General features: G+C 39.7%; 3 protein-coding genes across 3 annotated transcripts in view; 1 reads left to right on the top strand and 2 right to left on the bottom strand.

Annotated features, from left to right (window-relative positions):
• The window catches only part of stk10 (serine/threonine kinase 10), a 40915-nt gene extending 39705 nt beyond the window's left edge, over positions 1-1210 (bottom strand). Inside the window, exon 1 of the mRNA XM_085174661.1 lies at positions 664-1210. Within this exon, the coding sequence (XP_085030787.1) occupies positions 664-822 (159 nt within the window). The 5' untranslated portion in view covers positions 823-1210. The remainder of the gene's footprint in view (positions 1-663) is intronic.
• Positions 1211-2298: 1088 nt separating this feature from the next.
• On the bottom strand, positions 2299-7629 carry cytl1 (cytokine like 1). Its single transcript, XM_085173951.1, has 3 exons — positions 5355-7629; positions 5078-5122; positions 2299-4845 (listed from the first exon to the last, which is right to left on the bottom strand). Exons 1-3 carry the CDS (start codon positions 5505-5507, stop codon positions 4672-4674), a joined length of 372 nt encoding a protein of 123 aa, XP_085030077.1. The 5' UTR covers positions 5508-7629; the 3' UTR covers positions 2299-4671.
• Positions 7630-7842: 213 nt separating this feature from the next.
• stk32a (serine/threonine kinase 32A) overlaps positions 7843-22842 on the top strand; it is a 73192-nt gene continuing 58192 nt past the window's right edge. The window contains exons 1-4 of the mRNA XM_085173950.1: positions 7843-8106; positions 9063-9575; positions 14539-14594; positions 16466-16617. Of these exons, the coding sequence (XP_085030076.1) occupies positions 9524-9575; positions 14539-14594; positions 16466-16617 (260 nt within the window). The 5' untranslated portion in view covers positions 7843-8106; positions 9063-9523. The remainder of the gene's footprint in view (positions 8107-9062; positions 9576-14538; positions 14595-16465; positions 16618-22842) is intronic.

The raw sequence follows: 22842 nt of genomic DNA on the forward strand, positions 1-22842 counted from the left end.
GGTGGTGCTGCTGGTGGTGCTAAGGTGCTTTCACTGTCCCTGCAGGCTGACTCAACAGTGGTGTCACATCATGGCATTTTTCTAAATCCTCCACATGGCATACATAATTTCAACTGCATTCACACAAGTTCTGAGAGGTCAGATCTGAGAGAGAAAAGAAGAGAGGAGCCACACAGAAGTAGTAGTCACCCATGCTGATTCTAAAGATTTAGCAAAACTTTCACACGACAGCCAAAGTTAAAAATGTAATGACTGCATGGGTCTGTTTAACATAAGAACTCTTGACCAGCAACATAGTTCAGATATCTGTCATATTACAGCAATGCTGGGATGGTTCAGCACCCACAGGTGAATGGAACTAGTCCACACCCAAAGGATGCAAGGCTTTAAAGTGTGTGACAGGTGGGGGGAAAATACACAGAAACACCCATTTGAAATGAAACTAGTATAAAGTATATATTAGGTCGTTTACTACATTTTGTCAGAGAAAACTTAAGTAACTTTTTGATATTCAAGGAAGTTTTCATAAGCACAAACAGGCATCAAACGGGCAACTCATCAACATTTCGAGATGACTACTTCATTTGAGGACGAATGGGGTTCTTGGGGTTCTACAGCATTGTCAGACAACAGGTGCCTCGTGTCTTTTGAGAACACACTTACCTTGTAGACCTTTCCAAAAGCACCGTCGCCCAGCTCGCCAATAATTTCCCAAATGTCGTTGGGATTGACGTCCCGGTTGACGTGCTCGTACTGTTTGGCTTTCTTTTTCATATCCATGGTGGGTAGACGAAATAGTTTACTGAATCTACCGAACGCCATTATTAACAATGTACTAACTTCACCTTTAAAAATAAAAAAATATATTAAAAAAAAATTAAAACTGTCAACAGTCTTGAGCACGAGAACACTAGGGACGCAGAATCGTGCAGTCCGCTAAAAAGAAAGTCTTATCTACCAATTTACAGCGTCACTTTCAGCGTCCTTGAGAGAAGAAAAAGAGAACTGGGCTGGTTCACAAAAAAAGAAGAAAAAGTTAATCTATTCCGTCCATTTCAGCCCGTGGGCTCTGTGGGGCTCTGACGTGGAAACTTGGCGTAATCCAATTAGCAGGCTGTGGTTAAGTGCTGGGCGCGCGGTGACCACCTGCTGCTACGAAGACACGATGGAATTGCTGCTCGCCTGTCTGGCTGGGCAACTTGTTGATTCAAAATAGCCCCACCTCGTTTCTGAACAGCGCTCGCGCTGCCGACATGGAAATGTAGGAAATGTAGTTCTTTGGGTAGAACGAGTCGGTTGATATACAGCGTCGAGGCGGTAAAACAGGACTTCATGTCCGGGTTGATGCTCGGCGTGCTCTCTGACAGCGGCGGCGTCTCCTTCAACTTCAACAGCTGTGCTGTATACCAAAGTATAACCCCTGTAAGAACATATAGACTGCATGCATGAAGTTAGGACTCCATTATATACAGATTTTGTCTTCTCGTTCTCCTGTTTAGGTGTTCTGTTTGCTTTTTAAAAATATATCATTAAAGGGCAAAAAAGAAAACAAATTTGGGTGATTTTTTATTACAGCCCGTCTACATTTTTTTAAAGCTCATTAATCAATATTAAAAAGAAAATGCACTGGTTCTTCTTACTGTCGTTTGTATTTCCTTTTAAGCTGCATGCTGGTTAAACTTCACTCAACTGAAAAAGCAAGGCCACACCGCCCTCTAGTGGGAAAGTCATTGTTTTTCTGCGTAGTATCTGGGGAATTTGACGTCAAGAGATGTGCAAGTGAAGAAAATGATGGACATATTATCAAGGTGACTTGTCGTCAATCCTAATATTTGTATAAATAAGTAATTATATAAGTGGTGTCCGTGGGACCCTTTCCCAAAAGAAAAATAATCTAATTTATTATTATTTCAACCTCTAATTCACTGCTATTAGCTCATTTTCTCTGAAGATCCTATCACATGACACATTTTCCATGACTTCGCACTATCGTGTGAAAGAGAATGTTTACAACATGGTAGTGTGAACTGTTATAATGTAAGCTTGGAGACGGTGGCACTGATAAAAAGAGAAGAGGTGGACTTGGAGGTGGCAATCAAATCCCTCATAATCAAGATCTGATTGTGAGTCACTATTGCAATCAGTCTGACACACAGCCAGCTGTCCACATCAAACAGATTATCAGGGAGGTTATCTATGTTCCTGAAAATGACCTTCCATGACAACTGAGCAAGAATGTTTTAAAGATTGTTGTATGAGTGTTGTAAAATTTCTTTGAGTGTTGAAATATCGGTGAGAAATAAAACAAGTAATATATATAAAAACGTGTAAACATACATGGAAATGCAATATTTAAGGCAAAAACAGAGTGTGTATAATTCTAACAAGCTTAAAAGTCAGTATTTTATTCATGAACTCTCTTAGCCAGACTTTCTACTAATTTCTTTAAATGGTCTTCAGGATTAGTTCTCCAAGCTTCTTGCAGGACATTCAAAGCTTTTCCTTGGATATTGGCTCTCTTCTGCTCTGTTCTCTGTCCCACACAGCTTCAATAATGTTCAGGCTTGGGCTTTGGGGAGACCAATCCATGACTGATGTGTGTACCATTGTGTGTTTTTCCATCCATGTATGCTTTTACTGCAATGGCAGTGCGTTTGGAATCATGTTGAAAAATGAAACCTCTCTTGAAACCTAGTCATCTTCTTTTTTATTTGCATGTCTAGAGACATAAGGAGAATACGTTTTTGGACAACTCAACTGATTTAACTTCTATTCTTAGAAACCCAGCTTGCATCTTCTTCTTTCAGCGGCTCCCTTTAGGGGTTGCCACAGCAGATCATCTGCCTCTATCTCGCCCTGTCCCATCCTCTTCTGTCACACCAACCCTCTGAATGTCCTAGAAAACCAGCTTGTATATTACAAGAAAATGTGTCTTATACTTAAAAGTATAAGAGCTAAATCACCAGTTCTGAATAAATCAGCTCTTTTTACACAGTAGATAAAACAGAGGGATGTTTGTTTCAAAAATGTAATGACTTATGAAGTGAAAAAGATCGGTGCACTGTCTTACTGGGGCACAAATGATATTTTCCTGCGATGGCAAATGCAAATGACTGTTGCAGATACCTCACAATCCTTACTGTTGCGTGTCATGTGTTCCAGTTTTGACTGTATTTAAAACATGTAAGGCACAAAAGAACAACTGTAATATCTCCATCATAAGATGCAATAAAGCTTACTGTTGGATCATGCTGGAGCTTACTTTTAATACCAAACCTTATATTGTGCTGCAAAGTCCATTTTACACATTGGGAACATATAAAAGCAGAACAGTCACACCTCAGTGTCAATTTAGTAGTTTGTTTGTGGCTATTACAGATGTTTTTAAAGACAACAAAAGCAAGATAGAAGTGTCTTGGCTGACAGATCTTTTACTTGTCTGTTACTGTTACTTAAGCGCTGCCCTAATACAGTCAGTATGACCTCCACTATGCACTATGCAATATGCTTATCTGGCAACCTGTGTGTGAAAAAAACCCCTGCAAGAAATATAATGAATGCTGTCTTTTATCACATTTGGCAGATCAAAGGTACTCAGAAGGCTCATTTTTAATTTGCTTCCATAGGGGTTTAACTCATTAGTCAGCATTAAAAGTTTTTGCATAATTATTCAAACAACTGTCTATCAACCAAAAATGTGACTGTATTCATTCTATAAGAGGCCTGTGTAATTATAAAAAAATAATAATACATCTTATTCTGTAAAATATTTTGCTTTATCATCTGGTTGGTAATAAATGTCATTACAAAGAGAATACATGCTTATAACATCAGAATCACAATATGGTTTACTGAGGTGATCTCATACTTGTGTCTTCCAGGTTTTTTTTTCTTTTTTGTCATTACTTGAAGAAATAAAGAATGTCCACTGAGACTCTCGCTGTCTCTCTATCAACGTTCTCGGTGAGCAGCTTGAAATATTTCAGCATCCAGGATGTCAGCGCTCCAGGGCAGAGCAGTCAAAGGCTGTGAACACCAAGTCCTATGAAAACAAAACACACCATGGGACACCGGTGAGGGAGGTGTGAACGTTTTAGCAGTGACTTGTTTTTCACTTGGTAAATAATGTTTGTATATGCTTTATGTAAGCCACAGCACAAGGTTACCTTTCTCTCTAATGTAAGTGAATTTACTCTGACCCTTCTCTGAGGCATTGTGGCCTCGCCTAGATGGGCAGATCAGTCATGTCAGGACACCAATAGCAGACCCAGATGGGTCTGACATCACAGATCAGGTGAGTGGGATCAAACGCTCGCAGAGCACAGAAGGTTATTCATAATCTGCATCATAAACCCTGCTTAATCCTGCGAAATCACCAAGTGAGTGACCCAGTAAACAGCAGTTAGTTTGAATGCATCTCATCACTGTTAGCCTGTTTTCAGTTTATGAAACCATATCAGGTGCATGGGTGAGTTAAAACGCAGCTCAGTGACTACATATTCAATAAAAATCTGGTTTAATCAGAGCTATACGTTTGATCTTAACTATGAATTGTAATTTACTTTATGACGTTTCTAGAGTTTCCTGGCACAAATGCACTACACCACACTTAAGTCCCACAAGATGGGATGTTAATATCTGATATATGATTGAGTATGGCACAGTTTACACTTATTTAGACAGCTTGTCTTGTCTTACCCCGTGGCATCTCTCTGACATGATGATGAAGAGCTGTCGCATAGTGACACCCAGCTTCCTTACGTCTCTGGTGTAAGCACAGCGGCGCTGTCGCAGGCCCTCCACCATTTGGAGGTAGGTGCTCATTTTGTACATCACACAACCATTCTGTCATGAGTAACAATTAGTGTCCCTGCGCATGATTTACTGCAGCTAAAGTTTGCAGTCAAAATACCACATAAGTGAGCGTCAAAAATGCAGGGACGGCCAGATTACTCAAAACAATGTGTGTAGATCATCGACAGAAAGGAGAGCGCAAAAAACATTTTCTTTTCGGAATGTTATATGGCAAAAATCATGCCATTTTATTATTCTTTTTTAATAATAAAGACATACTTACATGAACATCAATGTAGAGATTTGGCATGTGTGCCATGCAGTAACTCTGGATGAAAAGAATGAAAGCTATCAAGTCTCACAGATTTTACAACTTTTCCTGACTTTCCATGATTTCTTTGAAATCATGTTTCTCATGTCACTAAAGCCAGCTGAAATAATATACAATTATTTATGTAAAGTACAAAATCTTTATTATTTACAAGTTTTTAAACAGTTAGAATAGTTATAAAATACCACTTAAGTGTAAAGTAAAATAAAAAATTACCAAGCTGACTTACAGTCTCTGGGTCCCATTTCAAGTCTGCTGCCCACCGGGTGAGGTCCCGGGCCATGCTCAGCACCTTAGTATAGCATGTTGGAGGGTAGAAAGGGTAGCTCAATATCAGTGGCATCAAACATGAGATAAACAACACGTGTTTAAAGATCGCCATGACTCACTGACACCTAGTGTACCAGCAGAGCTTTGGTTTGGTTGTGTGATCAACGCTCACATGGAGCCACGTATGCATCTGGATGGATTTTAACACACCCTTTGTTTACTCCAAAATAACTGTGAAGGAATGACAGGGGAAGATCCTTTGTGATGCAATAACGCAGATTTGCATGCATTGTGTGCATTTGAGTTCAGCATCGATTCTCCTCTTCTAATGGATACAAATTTAAAATAAAGTAAAAGTTGTATCTGCATTACTGCTCAGTAGCTAGAAAATATTTTTTTATTGTTATATATGAATCTTTAGAAACAGTGGGTTTTTTTTCACTGACAGTGATAACTGTTAGGAAATGAACTACAGATTCTGATTATGCGTAGCATTTGGTAAGTGTTCTCTCCACCACAGATGATACATTTTCATACACTTTTTTATGTCAACAATTTTTATTTGTATGATACATAAAAACTGTGAAGCTAACTGCACACTCTGAATTTTCCAACTCAGCATAGAGTACTTTTTGCATTAAATTGGCGCATGTCTTAGTCTATATATATGTTTTTAATATCTTCTATGCAGGAGGAGAGGAGTCCAGATAGTTTAGATGTTGAATTTCCCAATGAGCTTCAGCTTCACAATGATTTTTACTAATTGCATCATCAGAACTAAACTAAAATACCAAATAAACAAATGAATAAGTAAAGAAGCAACAGAACAAACTCAAAAAAGCGGCTATTTATGAATATGGGAACAAGTGGTTGTTAATGTGTGGTCATACCAAATAGCTTCACTGCAGCAACTATCAATTTTCAAAATATAAAGCAGATGAGTTGTACACTTTTTTAAAGCTGGCATATAACAGTTACTTAGCCTAGCCTTGCCAACTACCCTTGCTGTATAAAGTTTGACTGCTGTTAGGCAACAATCTCACTTTTATCCATTAGATGGGGCTAATTTCACAGACTTGTAGGCTCTATAGTTTCTGCATAAAAGTTCTGCAAAAAAAAAAAAAAAAAAATCACCACTCCTCTATTCAAATCTGTATCCAGTATAAATGGGCATAACAATGACAGCTTCCCTTTTGCAAATAAAAATCTCCCATTTTCACAAAATTGGGAAAACAGGGACACATTTTATGACCTCGGGCATGTTATGTAGCTTGACTTCATCTCTGCCCAGGTGTGATCTGAGCCTGCCGTCATTCATCACATTTAAAAAACATGTAAACTTCCCAATGCTGCCAAATGCCCAATAAGGGACCGGCCTGGTTTTGAATGATATCTGCTCCCACTTCATAGCGTGGGGCGATCTTGTCAGTAAGATGGATGACCAACTCTGAGCGTCTTAGCATGACGGGCATAAAGAGGAAGTGCAATGTAAGCATGTCTTGCATGCCCCAGTCCCACTACTCAGCCATTCTCCTCTCGACCTTGGCTTGCTCAATTAGCAGGGGGAGGCAGGAAATAGTGCAGTCCTGACTATGGATGGATGTGTTTTACAGTTAGTAGTTAATGGATGCAAATGTTAATATATAATCAGTGGCTGCACTAAAGAACTATGGCCAAAAGGAAATCCAACTGCATTGCAGTAAGCAACATACTTCACATATTTAATGAAGATCATCATCTACATCATCATGTATAGGTAAGGATGTAGGTCTCTGCATAACTATATATTATAAAATGTGGAAAGACTGTCACTATCTATGTGTCTGTTCTCACAGGTAGGCAATAAGAAAACTTATAATGCTTTTGACTATTCAAGAATATGAACTCTGTATTGAAAGCTGGTATGAAACAATACAATAAAGTACACTAAGATCTGCACAGACTCAGAATGGAACACTAGAGGGACATTATACATGGAGAATTATGGACGCTAATTACTATTTCCATATAATTTTAAAAGCTATTATGGTGCAGCAGTCTCAGCTGAACTATAAAGAGACTTTCACCTGGGGCACCTGGTGGAAACAGTTCTGGTGCCAAGAAGTGGTTACAACTTCTTGTCAACACAGTATGAACACTGACTCCATGGTGGCAACTATAGGGAAACGAGCAATATGAGGCAATTTCAAGGTGATGGTCTATACAGTAAGAGAAGATCAGCATTGGGTGATTTTTAATAGCTGAGGGGGGGCTGAATAGGAAATTAGATTTTTCTCAATGTGGAAATTCACCACAGAAGTATTAATGAGCAAAGATTCGTGGAAAACAAACAGAGGGAAACCTCAGCCCCCGCTACAGCAGCACACGAAACGTGCCTCTCTCAAGGCGCACGCGGGTGGCCAGCTCTTGAACAGGAGGTCAGCCGCTCATCAGTGTAAGCAGCCCAGTAGCAGCAACCCCCCCGCCAAAATATCTGTTTCGTCGGCTCTGTCGTCTGTCCTGTTGTCCTCCAGAAGCACAGCGCAGGATTTCGCATTGTCGGCACATCCCGCAAGTCACGTCTTCCCGTGTGGTACCATTTGTTTCCCGTGGCAGATGTCCCGGTGCGTCGTCGTCCGAACACGGGACTACAAGTGATGCTTTGAGCAACACTGTTGCTCTTCACCTCTCTGCAGCAAAGCGGACTAGAAATGGTCCTATGCTCAACTAAGGTAGGTAGGTGCCCACGGCTGTCCTGCATGGAAGCGTGGGGATACTTTATATTCAGCGCATGCTTTCCTATTTGATCAGATAAGGGCTCTCGGCACAATGTCCTCTGCGGGGTGCTCAGCACTGCGGCTTCCCGCACTACTTTTTTGAATATTTACCCAAGAGGGACATTCACCTTCGCGGTGGTGACCTTATCACGCAGTCTCAGGATGACATTCATTAACGGGCTTCCCCAAAGGACTGCATGCAGGCAGTTTACCTACATATCACATTTTAGACCCTCGTTCTTCCTGAAGATACTGACAGGCACTAAAGCGTGACATTAAAGGATTTAATGGAAAACCACTGAAATATGATACGATGTGTTAGGAAATTATCATGCCATTTAATCACTTCAAGTCACTTCTTTGCAACTCATAATTGCATTGTGCATAACTGTTCTGTAAAAACTGAAATTTTCTTTTCTTTTCTTTGTGGGAAAAAAAAATAGAGAGAGAAACTTTTGAAATCCCCTGTCCTAAAAAGGCATCTGAATGGATTCCATTCACAGCACATAACACCACCCTAAATCAAGCCTGCAGCTTTTTTGCTCTTAATGGAAAAAACCTTACCCTTCATCACACTTGCACTGTTCTGTGGGATGTGCTTATGATTAAAATATATAAATTCAATTATTGATAAATGATGGGAAAAGTAAAGGAGGAAGGAATGAAGGGGTAGGAAGTGGAAAAGAGATCTGGATATGTAAGAAATGCAAATAGCAGTTATTTTTTTTTACCTCTTTCACTAACTAAGTAAATTTCCTAACCAAGCCTCAGTGAGTTGTTTATGTACTGCTGCTATTAAAGTTTGTTTATTGGTATCTTTAAAGTCTGCTGCTTCTCCCCCCCCCCTTCCTCTCTGTCCCGCCTTCTCTCACTCCGATGGTGGTGTCATGTTTGCCTGCCTTCCTGCACAGGTTAGACTCTCAGTCATCAGAGGGTCAGAGGCAGAGGCACATCACCCACCCGCCTCCTGGCTTGGACGAGCTGCCCGTCTGCCTGCAGTCGCCTGAACAGCAGCGAAGAAAGACAGGGAACGTACGCTGTAGTTGTGCTGCCTGTGTGTGTGTGTATTTGTGTGTGTTTATGTGTGCGTGTCAGCACTTCAGTGCCTTCAGTGTTTTCCCAAGTCCTTCAGTATCTGTGGGCGCGTGTATGGATCCAGTGATGTGTGGTTGTGTCGAGGTGGGCAGTTAAGAGGAAGACGGGACCTATTCAAGTCAGCAAAACGCAATCAAGCACGTGAGGCTGTCTGTGTGTATGTGTGTGTGTGTTTGGGGCCAGTTGTTGACCAGGCTATGAGTGAGTCTCAGAGGGAGAGCTGTTCGGTGCTGAGTTGAGTTGAGCACAACAGGAAAAATCCACAAGAGAAGCAACCATGGGGCTTGGACAGTCCAGCAAGGCTCCAGTCACGGAAGACACAGATGAGGGTGAGTATTAAACCTTTAAAATAGTTCTTGTTTCACTTCTTTTCTACTTTTAGTGTCTTTACTTTGAGATTAACATCTAAACGAAACCAAAGACAGCAGAGGATGGGAGCAGGATTCACCACCACTGAGTGATTGCCCTAACCCGTCTTTTCTTCAGCTTTTTTTTGATGTGCAAAGATGTTTCCATCCTCTTTCCAAGATTAAGAGCACTTACAGTTAATGCATAGAAGTGTAATATGCTGATTAGGTCTGCCGCCACTCCTCATCAGTAAGGAAAAAGAGGAATACCTCTTGATATACAACTGTTTAGCTTTAATATGACCACAACAGTGTATATATTTTTTTTGCAAATATTCTTATAGTTAGGCGTACAGGAGAGAAAAACAAAAGCTGTTTACTGAATGCCAAAGACATTCATCAAAACTCATCTGTTTTTTTCTTTAATTCTTTATTCTTTACATCTATCATTATTGATCACCCAAGTCTTGCATGGTTAAGAATTGTTTTTCTTTTTCAGGCTGATTGCAGTCAAGGGAGCCTTTGATAGGACTAGTACTTTAACTCGGGAAGCTCCTGGTTTGAATAAATTTCCTTTTTCTTTGTGTCCTGAGTAGATAATAGTCTGTGATGTTATTGATCTGAGTCAGTCTCGGAAATTAATTCCACTCTGGCTGAACCCCAAGGCCTTCAAAAAAGTCTGTGTTACATGAGTCAGTAATTTAGTCAGAAGTGGAGTGGTTTTTCCAGGTTTTCTTACATTCTTCTCTATATCCAGTATATCAGGTGATGTGATACATTTGTGTCTTTTTATAAAGTTGCAGACTAAGGCTGCATTTAGCCAAAGGTTTAAGCCAGGGCAAGATGCTACTCTACTCTCCTAATTATCATTAGAATTTTAGAAACATAGCTATTATGCGACCAACCAGAGTCCGGTTTTTCACTCTGGCCCACACTCTCTAATGAAATCTGTTGTTTTCTCTTTTTCAATCGAGGCAACCTTTATCAAAGATCAAGTAATTATTCATGGTTAACCCTGATGCTTAGTCATCTCGTGTGCTATTCTGGAAATGTCATTCATATCGGAGCTCCTCTGAACTCTCGAGTTAATGCCATAGTGTACCTTCTTTGACACTTCTCTTTCTCACAAATAAAGCGTGGGTGATTTCACTGAAAGAGGGTGAATATAAAACACATTGTTGAGAAACATTGTTTTGATTTTTTTTAATAGCCCTGCATCCTCGAAAAAAAAGTCATCCCGTCACTGATGAAAGTCCCGTGAGCGACAAGAAGCGATAGGTGTCCCTTACTTTATGGTAAATGGTAAAATGGCCTGTATTTGTATAGCGCTTTTACTAGTCCCGCCTAGGGACCCCAAAGCGCTTTACACGTCCAGTCATCCACCCATTCACTCTCACATTCACACACTGGTGGAGGCAAGCTACAGTTGTAGCCACAGCTGCCCTGGGGCAGACTGACAGAAGCGAGGCTGCCATATCGCGCCATCGGCCCTTCTGGCCAACACTTTACTGTTGTATCCCCTCATTGCTCTATACTGTCTAGATTACCCAAGATACCTGAAACCCAGTGTAATTAGGGGAACAAGGGGGATATTAAAGAAGGTGAGGAAAGATTATTGGAGAAAGAGACAGAAAAGTGAGCGACTGCTCCACATACAATGGTACAAGTTGTTTTTTTGTTTTTTTGTTCTTTTGCATGGCTTAAAGGTAGTGCAAGCACGACTTCCAATATTATTTGACCTCCTAACCTGCCAAGAATCTCCACTTCTAATCTTTTCTTTTGACAATTGTCGGTAGTCCGCATGTTAATAATGTGCTCACTGCTTTGAGTAGCAATAAAGATGCAAATTGAAGTGTCGCTTCATGCTTCAGAAGCGTCAAAGGTCGCTGTGAGGTGATACCAGTCGCAAACCAGTTTGTTTGTAAAGTGAACATTTATAAATGGTCATATTTCAAAATCTTAGACTATCATTGTGTGTCAGATAAAAAATAATAATGTGTTGATTCTCTATACATTACACCTGTATATAAAGAGATAAATGATTTCTCGTTTATTCTGTTGTTAGCCTTAAGGGAGCTAACAGTAGTTTGGAGCTTCTAACACTGCCAACAAATATCAGGCCCAAGGCTTCCTGTCGTGTCTGTTGCCACTGTTTGCACATGCAGCTAATTTACATTTAAAAACCTATTAAAAAACTAAATAGTTGCTAGATAACAGCTGATGGTTTCAAAAGTGCACTTAAATAGATGCAATCTGTTGTTTGCTCTCAGTTCATGCAGCTAAAGCCTGGTCAAACATGATTGGTCAGTGCAGCCCAGACTGCAAACGGAAACCAGAAACCTTCCACTTATCTACAGGTTATTTATACTCACATGCAGAGATTTATGGAGATTAGTAACTGACACAAATGAATGTGAGATTGCGCGCTTAATCGAAATATGCAGCTATGCAAATATAGATATATTTCAGTTTGTGCCATTTTTATGTGCATCCCCTTTCTTTTTCAACACTCAACTGCAAATGCATTTAAAGCAATAGTAAGAAAACGTAGAAAAAAATAGACATAAACTAAACACAAACATTTTTTAAATGTATTTTTTGCTTATTGATAAATCCGACCCTGTAATCAATTTATTTGTGGAATAATCTGTTTTCTGTGCTGGCGTCAGTGCACATTTTCTAGCTTACACTCAACCCATATTAGGTGATTTACACAGAGGTGTGTGCATGAAGGTGAACTCTGTCAAGACACGTTTATCTCCCCTGGGGAACGATGGGTGTACTTCATGTGTCCCTTATGACACGTGCACGTGCTTCCTTGTGCAATCCGGAGACTCTAGTATATTGATGAGTCCTGTTTACACCTTCCCGTACTTTAGTGAGATTAGAGCAGACTGACCAGCTGATTCTGTTTCAGTTGTCAGAGCAACTGTTCTAGAAAAGGATGATATTTGAAATGTTCCCAGCCTGGGCACACTCGGACCGAGTAAGAAAGAGTACGTAGCAGTCATGCTGAGAATGTGAGAGACTGTGCGAGGCTCAAACTGACCAAGCGTGATTATTTCAATCGAAACTGATAAGCACATGTCAGTCAGATTCAAATTGACTAGCAGATGAGTGCCAGAGTCAGTCACATGACTTCCTCAGCTAGTTTAAGTCATGGAAACACTGTCAATTTGCCAATTCCACTCATATGCAGACTTGAATCATTACATGCTCTGTTACTCATGTGTCCATCACATTAAACCATTCAAAGCACTGCTAGTAAATTATGAGTCTCCCCCTTGCTCTCACAGCCTCTCTTTCTGTGTCTGCCTTTGTCTCTCTCGCTCAATCTCTTGCTCTCTCTGTAGTTTGTTTGCTTCCAACCACAATCACAGCTGTCTTTCTAAATAAAAAAAAACTAAACAAAAAACATAAGCTCAGCAGAAAAAAATGACTATGTTTACTAAAAGTGTGGCTCTATATGCTGAGTTCATGCAAGTGCATCAGTATATTGGCTGCTACAAGCATGCATGTGCATCACAAAGCAGACCTCATATGGAATAGGTTGTGTAAACACTCCAGTGCCGATAGTGTGAGACGAGGATGTGCCAGATATACGTGACTAACAGAGCATAACATTAACTGTCACATCCAATACATCTAGTGACTGCAGGCTGAGTGAGTGTGTGCGCGCACGGTACACTGCTGCAAAAGAGGCAGGTAATGTTTTAGGTCAGCGCTATATGTCGTGTTTTTGATAATGATTGTGAATGCAGCCGATAATTCACGTGCGCGTGCCTCTTCCCTCTGTCTGTGTGTGAGTGTGTGACCACGCTTGCGCGCAGACAGATGAGTGGAAAGAGTGGGCAGCAGCTGTTCCATCCTCGGGGAAACAGCGGAGAGGGAAAACCTTCTGTCCTGGTTGTCATGACAGCAAGAAACAAACACCCCCATCCGGTTCCAATTGGCGATAAATGTTGCTGATAAATGGAGACTGAGATATGGAGTTAAGCTGCGGTTCAGGTTGCGTCTGTCTTTGTGTGTGGGTGAGACACAGGGACCGAGGGAAGGGCGCAAAAGCTGGCAGCAAAGAAGCAGAGCTACTGAAATGCTTAGGTTGTCTGAAATGGGTGTTTAGGAACAGACATCATATCAGACATCTTTGTGGCTGAAGGTTATTTCATTTCTCTGTCACATTAGAAACCTGCGACTTCTGGTTGCCCGGGAGACCTCCATCTGTTTCAGCATGACTGGTGCATTGTTCTAAAATGAGCTTAAAGCAAACCTCACAGTGAACCTACTGTAACTGGTGTGACACATGCAGGTTTCTGCATTTATAATACATCAGTGACCTAGTTTTAAAGGATGCACACTTGTAATTTCACTTCCTAAAGGTTTGTATCTGCCCCTAAGTTATTTGCAAGTAGTTCACTTTTAGTCCTCATGAAGCTTTCTCAAGCACAGTTCTTATCACGTTTACTAGCCCACCTATGAAGAAAACAACAAAACAGAAATGCTTTAGAAATCTGCCAAAAACATGCTTTGACAATTTTTTGTTTTATAAAACAGCGAATTTGGAAAATTCTGGATAACTACAAATATATTTTAGTATTAAAAATAACATTTTAATTTAAGAGTGTTCACATACTTGTGGCTTAACCTTTACAGAAAAATAAAAAAAGTTATTTTGGTAATTGTCAATACTGTAAATTTAGGGTATAAACCTTACAGGTTGTGATCTAATGACTTTCAAGAACACAGCTCTGTAACTGAGGATACAATGTCATGCCAAGGATTCATTTTGATGGTGAATGAGTAAAAACAACACATCAAAAAAACAAATCTATAACACCATCTTGTTACAGTTACATACATAATATTTTAGGTCTGAATTTCTGTTTTAGTTTTGTGTTGATTCTAAGAAACTGTTGTTTTTTTTTCTCCTTGCTTACGCCAACAGTTAATTTCGACCATTTCCAGATCTTAAGGGCAATAGGAAAAGGGAGCTTCGGAAAGGTACGTTTCTTTTCATAAGAAATTAGATGAAACATAAACCCAGATTAGCTGGAAACAACAGTAAAACACACACACACACACACACACACACACACACACACACACACACACACACACACCTTGTTCTGGTGTTGCACTATCTGTCTTTGTTTTGTTTTCTTGCAATTTTTGCACACTTGCACTTTATGTTGTCCTGTGTTGATTGTCTGTTATATGCACCACCATGGTCTTGGAGGAACGTCTCGCTTCACTGTGTACTGTACCACTGCACATGGTTGAAATGACAATAAAGCCACTTGACTTGACTTGACTCAACTTGACAATACACTTCCAGAAGACTGGTGTTGCTTAAGATGTCGCCCAGCGAATAATTTGAGAGAAAACTGCAACAACAAATATATAATGGAACTATAAAACTATCAATTTTATGGTTGAATTATTGAAATGTAAGAAATCAGTCACAAAATTTTAAAAAAAATAGTTATTACATATAAAACCAAGTCTGTGTTTGTTGTGACAGCATGCAGGCAAACCTCTCAGGTTGTTCCTAAGTTCCATGTAATCCTAGAGCTGCAGCCACTGATTAGTGTCATGGCTTATTAATTTGCTAATTTTCTACATTATTCACTGTGAAATTATTGGCCATTTTAATTCCCTAAAGCCAAAGTAGATGGATGTTTTTTGACCAATAGTCCATCCAGTTTACCGTCAGATTATCTGATAGAATCTGCACAATGTAGAGGCTGAAATGAGGAAAATTTGATGTTTTGCTTACAAACTGATAATAAAACCAATAATGAATTCTCAGTATGGCCCCCATTTTTCTTTCAGCAAATCAACCACTTGTTTGAGTTCTGCATGATTTAATTTCCTCTAAGCACAGAGCACAGCATGTTGTCGTAAATAAAACCACACCCCGAGACGTGGTAAAAGTTTTAACAGCAGCACCATGTTAAGCCAAGTGCAGCATAGTAATTCACATCAGCACCTACAGTACATGTAAGCACATATAGAGATGCAGGCACTCCCATGCACATGCATACACACAACAGAGACCCACACAATATCGACACTGTGTCCAGTGACAGATAAGCAGTCTAATCACAGTAGATGGCAAGCTGTTCAATGGGAGGAGTGATGTGATCAGGGTTTGGCTGATTAACTGTGCCAGCTGGTCCGCAGATCGCTCTCTTAGCAGCAATCACTGGTTTATTGACGCTTGTAGCTCAGACAAACATGACTACAAAAAAGTGTAGTGTTATTACAACTCTACATGTTAATAAAAATGCATGTGTTTCCCTGTTTGAACCGTCTGTATGCATTTGATACACAACAGCAGCTTTTCACATCGTAATGGGTTATATTCCGCTGTTTCTTTTTGCTGGATCATATAATTAATGCTATTTATTTGAGAAAACTGACTGCATTCCCCACTGACACACACTAGCAATTCTAATGAGTGTTAACCTGATGTTTCCCATCTCTAAAATGCTAAATATGCTGGTGTGAAAAGTTAAACATCTTAAGAGGGGATTAAATTCTTAATCACTGGCTTAAAGACAAACCTTTTCCTCCTGAACTTTCCATCCAACCTTTTTCGGTAGACTGTGTTTCTGGTTATTGCAGGAGTGTTTCAAATGGTCCACCTCTTCCTTTGTCGGTGGAAAAAAAAAGTTTTTAGATAAGTATGGATGAATGATGGAAACATAAGTCATAATGTAAATTTGTTAGTATGAGTATTTTTAAAACAGAATGCTGCTTTTTGATTCATATCACAAATAATGAATTAATAATCAATCGGGACACAATGTGTCATAGCAATGAGGAATTTACCTTACGCTATGTTGTCACATGTGATCTTGTCACTTAAGGTCTGCATTGTGCAGAAGAAAGATACCAAGAAGATGTATGCCATGAAGTACATGAACAAGTTAAAATGCGTGGAGCGGAACGAAGTGAGGAACGTCCTCAAAGAACTCCAGATCATGCAGAACCTTGAACATCCTTTCCTGGTCAACTTTTGGTAAGTCATCATGCTGTAATAAGTGCAGTTGTGGTCAGAAGTTTGCATGCACTCATTATGGGCAATGTCATTGTAATTAGCATGCATCAACATACATCCTTAATGACTTTGAACAATAAGAATTGGGCGCACAAGTTTAAATTCATTTTGGATTTTCTCTAAGTCACATCGATACACTTTGTTTAAATCTTTTAGTACGTGATGCTTAAGGTTCTGCAGTGTCTTTTAACTTGTCAGGGCCGATTACAACTGGTAGTTGCTCTTTGCTAACATAAAAAGGATTTGTTTGATAGCACTCATTGGATTGACCAATGCACAGAACAATGACAATGTCCAAGGAACTCAGTGAAGATCTATCTATATTTTATATTTAATCAAGTTGGGAAGGTATTTTAACTGGAGCCTTTTTCAAATGAGTGCAGATGCGTGTTTCAACAGGACAATGATCTCAAATACACAAGTGGATAAAGCATTCTTACATTAAGCTTACAGACTTTTTCCAAAGCTCCGACCTGAACCCTGTTGAAAATTTGGGAATTATACTTAAAGTTGAGTCCATGCCAGGAACCTGAGCAGTTTAAATGAACTCTACTAATTCTGAAAGAATAGTGGTCAAATATCCAGGCAGAGTTCTGCCAGACACTTGTTGAAGGCTACCAAAACATCTAGTCAGGATGCAACATTCTCAAGGCGATTTAACCAAATAAGAGTGGAGGTGCGTGTATATATTTTGAGCCTGTATACATACTTTTGATCCAATGTGAATAACAGAAATGATTTCAAACTCGTGCATCCAATTTGTCCTGCTTAAAGTCGGTAAAGATGCATGCTGTACAATCATTCCACCCTGGTAGAAGAACATTTCAAAGGCATCATTAAAAACCCCAAATTACCATGACATTCATGCCCATGATTAGTGGATATAAACTTTTGTAAACAACTGTATTTAGATGTTTGGTTTGATCTTTCTTTCATTCTGTACGTGTGTCTGATAGATTCATGAATGAATGAATGAATGAGCAATCTTCCCAGGGTCATTTCTGTCAGAGATTTTGGGGACTCTGACAGAAATGTGTGTTGTTTTTTTTTTTATTCTAGCTCAGAGTGTATTGAATTTAGCACTAAGTGACTTTAGCAGAATACTGCTGAATTCATTAAATATGTACACAAAAGGCTGCTGTGAAATTATGAATGCTTTCCACTTCAGTAGCGGATCTCAAAGGCTTGTGTTTCACACTGGTTATTGCCATCAGCTATAAATGCCCCGTCGTTGGTTTAGTAATGCATTCTTTCTTACTCATTTATTTTATATGGTGACTGGATCCTATCAAATCAGTAAATGCGCAGACCCAATGAAAGAGCGTCATCAATTAAACAAAACAACAAAAACAAACCCTTTTTACACAGTCTTTGGAGTGAACCTGCAGATTCATCCAGAAAGCTGTTGACCACTGAAGAACAGCAAATGTATCTCCTCTCTTGGCAGCTTCCCACTTGCCTCACCGCATCTCGGTTTGAGAAAATCTTTTATTCGACAACTGTACAAGCTCATTCAAACTGGGAATGCTAATCTAGGATGACTCATCGGGTACCTTTAACCAGCCATTCATCATAATTTGAAAGCTAGAGTTTATTGAGCACCAAGAATCATACTGAAGATGCCTGATAAGTATAGCTTGTTAAGTTTTCTTCTGAAAGGCGTCATTAATTCTTGATAAGCACTCCCACACTGCAACGTTTGAAAGGAAGCCACCCTGGTCTTCTGTCAAGCTGAGAGGCAGAAAGATGTCTTTCCAAAGATGAAGAAAAACCGCAACAACACTCACAGTCTGTTTTTTAAAGATTAAAACATAGTTGTTTGTTCAGTTCTGTTACAATGATAGTGATGATGATTATTATTATCATTTCCTCTTACATATTTTTTTGATTTTAAGGTATGTCCTTCTGAACACTTGTGAGGTATCAGGTATTTTGTTTTCTACTCTTTATCCATTGTGTCACTTTTATATAATTGATTACTAGTTTGGCAAAATGAATGCTTAATTTTTAATTACCTATATAATGGAAATAAAACCTACTTTGGTGAGAATGAATAACAAGTCATTTAAGCACATTTTTTCAAAAAAGGAGAGGAGGAGAGGATAGATGGACACATGAAAACACAGAAAAAGAAAAGAAGACACAAGGCAGAGTGCAGTGCAGTCTGTGCAGTGTACGGACTCATCAGACAAACAATACCAGTGCTTGCTTTCTTGCTTGATTGCATGCTGTGTTGGATGAAAAAAAAAATTGGAAGTTAATGCTGTTGGCAGTGTAAGCCCCTCAGGGTGGGGGTGATATCCTCTAGAGATGTGCTTGGGTCAGCGCTATGACCACTCTCTTTCTCTCCCTCCCTCTCTCTCTCTTTCATGTTGAGTTGGCATAAGTTATGATTGTCCTGAGGTAAGTGCTCAAGGTCAGAGAGAGGGAGAGATTACCTGCAAGCGTATGAACTGCACTGAGCCAGTTAGATGCAGAAAGCTGCCTCCTGGCTGTCCTTTCCTCTTCCTCTTTTCAGTCACCTCTTACGTGTCTTCTCTCACCTCTCCTATTTCACTCCCTCACCACCTGCTATACTTCCTTTTTGCTCCTCTTGCTGCCACTGCACTTGCGACTGGGCATTGCCTCAAAATGTCTGGAAACTGGGCAGCCAAACAGCAATGCATTTGAGAGACAGGAGTGAAAACAAAGCTATTTATGCCATGTTATGCATTTAAAATGTAAAAAGTATTGGTTTTGATTGCACCACAAACAGTAAAGCAGCCAGTTGGGCATGAAAGTCGTACATTGTGGTGTCAACCACTCGTTGGCATTACAATCCTTTGACTAAAAGGGAAGGGATACTGTACAGTCATGCTGTGAGAGACACAGAGAGGCTGCAAGTTTCAGCTTTTAGGTTTGCTGCCTGTTTAACTGTGGATTTAGCATTCGATGTGTTTGTTGATGAGGGTATAACACAGAGGAAGAACTTTTTTCAAACAGCTTGTTTGTTGCTTAGTGTATTGGAAATGTTGAGCACTGGTTGTGCACTCATTTTCTTTGTGAGCAACACTAGCCTCAAGCAGAGAAAGTCAGTCACGCAGTAATTTTGACTGTTGTGGACTTACTTTAGTACTTCAGAAGTCTCCATAATGACATCAAGGGCTGATCCAATATCCCCGCAATACTACTGGTATCATTTTTTACAAATTTAATAAAAATGTCATATCGCTGTATCATTGCTATAGCAATGCTAATTCGCACAACAATGAGACGAGCCCAGGCATGTCTGAGAGCCAGAGCGGCCTCTGATGGCAGTTTAGTTGCTAAGAAGGGAGCTACTTCAATAACCTCCAGCAAACCACATTATGCTGCAAAATATGCAAGAAAATTGTTCCAGCTACAGGTGCAAACAACAAACTTGTTTCACCACTTGAGGCAAGAACACACACTAATGAGTACAGTCAGCCTACGAAGGAGGAGACACTAGCACTAGTTATACTCCATATGACAGAAAGGGCAAACAGTAGGTGGAAAATACTGCTGTAGTTACGTGGTGGAAAAACAAGGCTTCAGGCAGCTGGTTAAAAAGCTCAACCTAAAATGTAACATCCCAGGCATAGATAATATTTATTATTAATATTTATTATTATTTATTATTATAATATTGTTGTTTCTCCTGCTGGCACCTCGTTTCAATTACGAACTGTGTCAACAGTGACAGAAGCTCATAGGAAAGAAGAAATGAAAATGCCCTTCATTTACTTACACTTAAACCTGTAAGTTGCCTGCATCAATAAAATGTTATTACAAATTTAATACCTTGATATAAATTTTGACCTCTAATTGACCTCTAAATTCTGGAACCAATACCTTCATGATATAACATGCCAATTATAAAAAAAATAGTTGTATAACAGTCAAAGGCAGAAAGAAAGTACATTAGCAAAAGTCTGAGACATTGTGAAGTAAAAGCTTCATTTGCTTTAGGGAGTCCCTCTTTTGCATTATGTAATCTTACTAATGCACTAGATTTCTATGCAGAAAAAGGCATCATTCATCATTTCTCATTCATGTGCATCTTTGTTCTCAGAAGCCACGATGTCCTCCCACAAACACACACATAAAAAGGCAAAAAAGAGGACTATTCGTCTAAGAATCCTTATATAAAAGGTTCCGCAAACCAGACACATTGTATTCTGCAGAACTACAGTCTGCTTAGAAACAGGCTGCATTTTAGAAGATTGGCACGACCAAAGAAAAGCCCAGCTCCAGACTCGAATATCACGATTACTGTAATGAGGCCTTCTTGAACGTCAGGTACAAACAGTACCCTCGTGTATCTGCGAAATTTGTGTGTGAAATCCTTAATTTACTTTTAACACTGCAGCCATCGCTGAATGCTTGAAGGCAACATGTCAGCATGTCAATTATTTGGTCTTCAGTCAAGGTGACCTGAATCAGAAAAATTGCTGATTCCCTGAAGACGCAAGCACACAAGTAGGAAAACCTGCTGATAAAAAAATGCAAAAAAAGTCATTTATCATTTGCTAAATTATTGAAGTAGTATTTCTTATTGCTTGTTTAAGTGTAATAGTTTATATGTGTGAGGGCAAGAATTTAGCAATGCACTTCTTTTTTTGTATGTGCTGAAGAAGCATTAGACGCAGACTGATGGAAGCTGTCAGTCACAGGGAGGTGTTGGAAGATTGGGTGGGAGGAAGGTCGGAAGGCTGTTGGCATCGATCCGGCATGTCACAGTCTGAGCGGTTGACTGTCTCTGCCCATTTCAAACAAGGTGTGGTGGTCAGATTAGGCGTGTGTGCATCTGTATAGTATTTATGTCTGATCACTATAATTGCATTACTCTGTGGTGAACAACAAAGTCCTGATTAGGCATTTTATCACTGAGATTCACTGGTGTGGTTGTTATGCTGTGGGCATTCAATAGATAAATGTTAATGAGCAAAAATCACTCAGCAGTTTAGAGGGAGTTTTAGTTCATTAACTTCACAAAAGGTGTATGGAAGATGGATTACCGCAAAGACCAAAAGTCTGTCATAAGTGCTTCAATATTAAATTCAGTGTTAGAAATACAAGTGAGCCAGTGGCTATATTATTTTCCTTTTATCATTTAAGTATGTACTAGATGAGAGTTTCATTCAATACCGTATAGAAATTCAATTCAGTTTTATTTATATGGCTCTGATTCAACACAAAAGTCATCTCAGGGCGCTTTATATTGTGATGAAAATATAAGGCCTTTGGAAACTGCAGCATATTCAGTATTATTTCATTAACTGTGTAGCCTTACATGTCATAACTGTTACCTTTGACAGAGTCTTTTTGTAAGGACACGTTACCATTAGGTTGTGAGCCCCTGTGGTTTCTTCCATTACTAAAATGGCCCGGGGTGTCTTTGCTTCTAAAAGCTCCATGGCGGATGCTCTCCCATTGACCGGCTGCCTGGAAGCCACCAAAGGGGTCACATTGAAATGCATGTGCGGCACAGTAGAGATAGGCACAGAAAGAAAGAATATTATGGAGGTGGGAGCGGTTAAAATACAAGCTGAGGAAACAGAGAGAGCTAGCGCGCCACGGAGACACCAGGCTCGATGCCAGGAAAGCGAATGAAAAGTTTTTCACAGTTTCAACGTAATGCACAGGTGCTAATCTGCAGCCTGATGACTCTTGGCTTTTGTCAGCCCACAACTGTGGTTGAAGCATCAACAGCGTTATTTGCTTGTGGATGTCTGTTCTTTCTGCAGGTGCAAAGGCAAATGGAGACAGGACTCCCATTACTGACTGGCTGATTATTTTCCATTTCATTCTTGTACAGCTTTTCATCTTCATGCCATTATGTTGTTTATGTCATCCATTATTAACGAGATTTGTGAAACTTTATCTGTCTAGCTGCTATTAAGCTATTAATCAACAAAAAATGTGTTCAGAAAAGATTAAGCAAACTACTACAGCTGTGATTGGACTACCACTTTTAAAAACAAGGTTATTTAGAAGGGCGGGGGGGGGTTCTCTAAGTTGTTAGGATTGTTTTCGTTTACATACAGTGATCAGCGCAATGGACAGTTTTAATATGAGACAGCATCAGTGGTAACTCAGGTAGCTTCTGTGACCCAGACTCTACCTGTGGCAAACAACATAATCAGTGCCATTTCTAATTCATTTTGACAGCAGTGGCAGCAGGTC

Source organism: Neolamprologus multifasciatus, chromosome 10 (genome assembly GCF_963576455.1).
Source record: "Neolamprologus multifasciatus chromosome 10, fNeoMul1.2, whole genome shotgun sequence".
NCBI classification, from domain to species: domain Eukaryota; kingdom Metazoa; phylum Chordata; class Actinopteri; order Cichliformes; family Cichlidae; genus Neolamprologus; species Neolamprologus multifasciatus.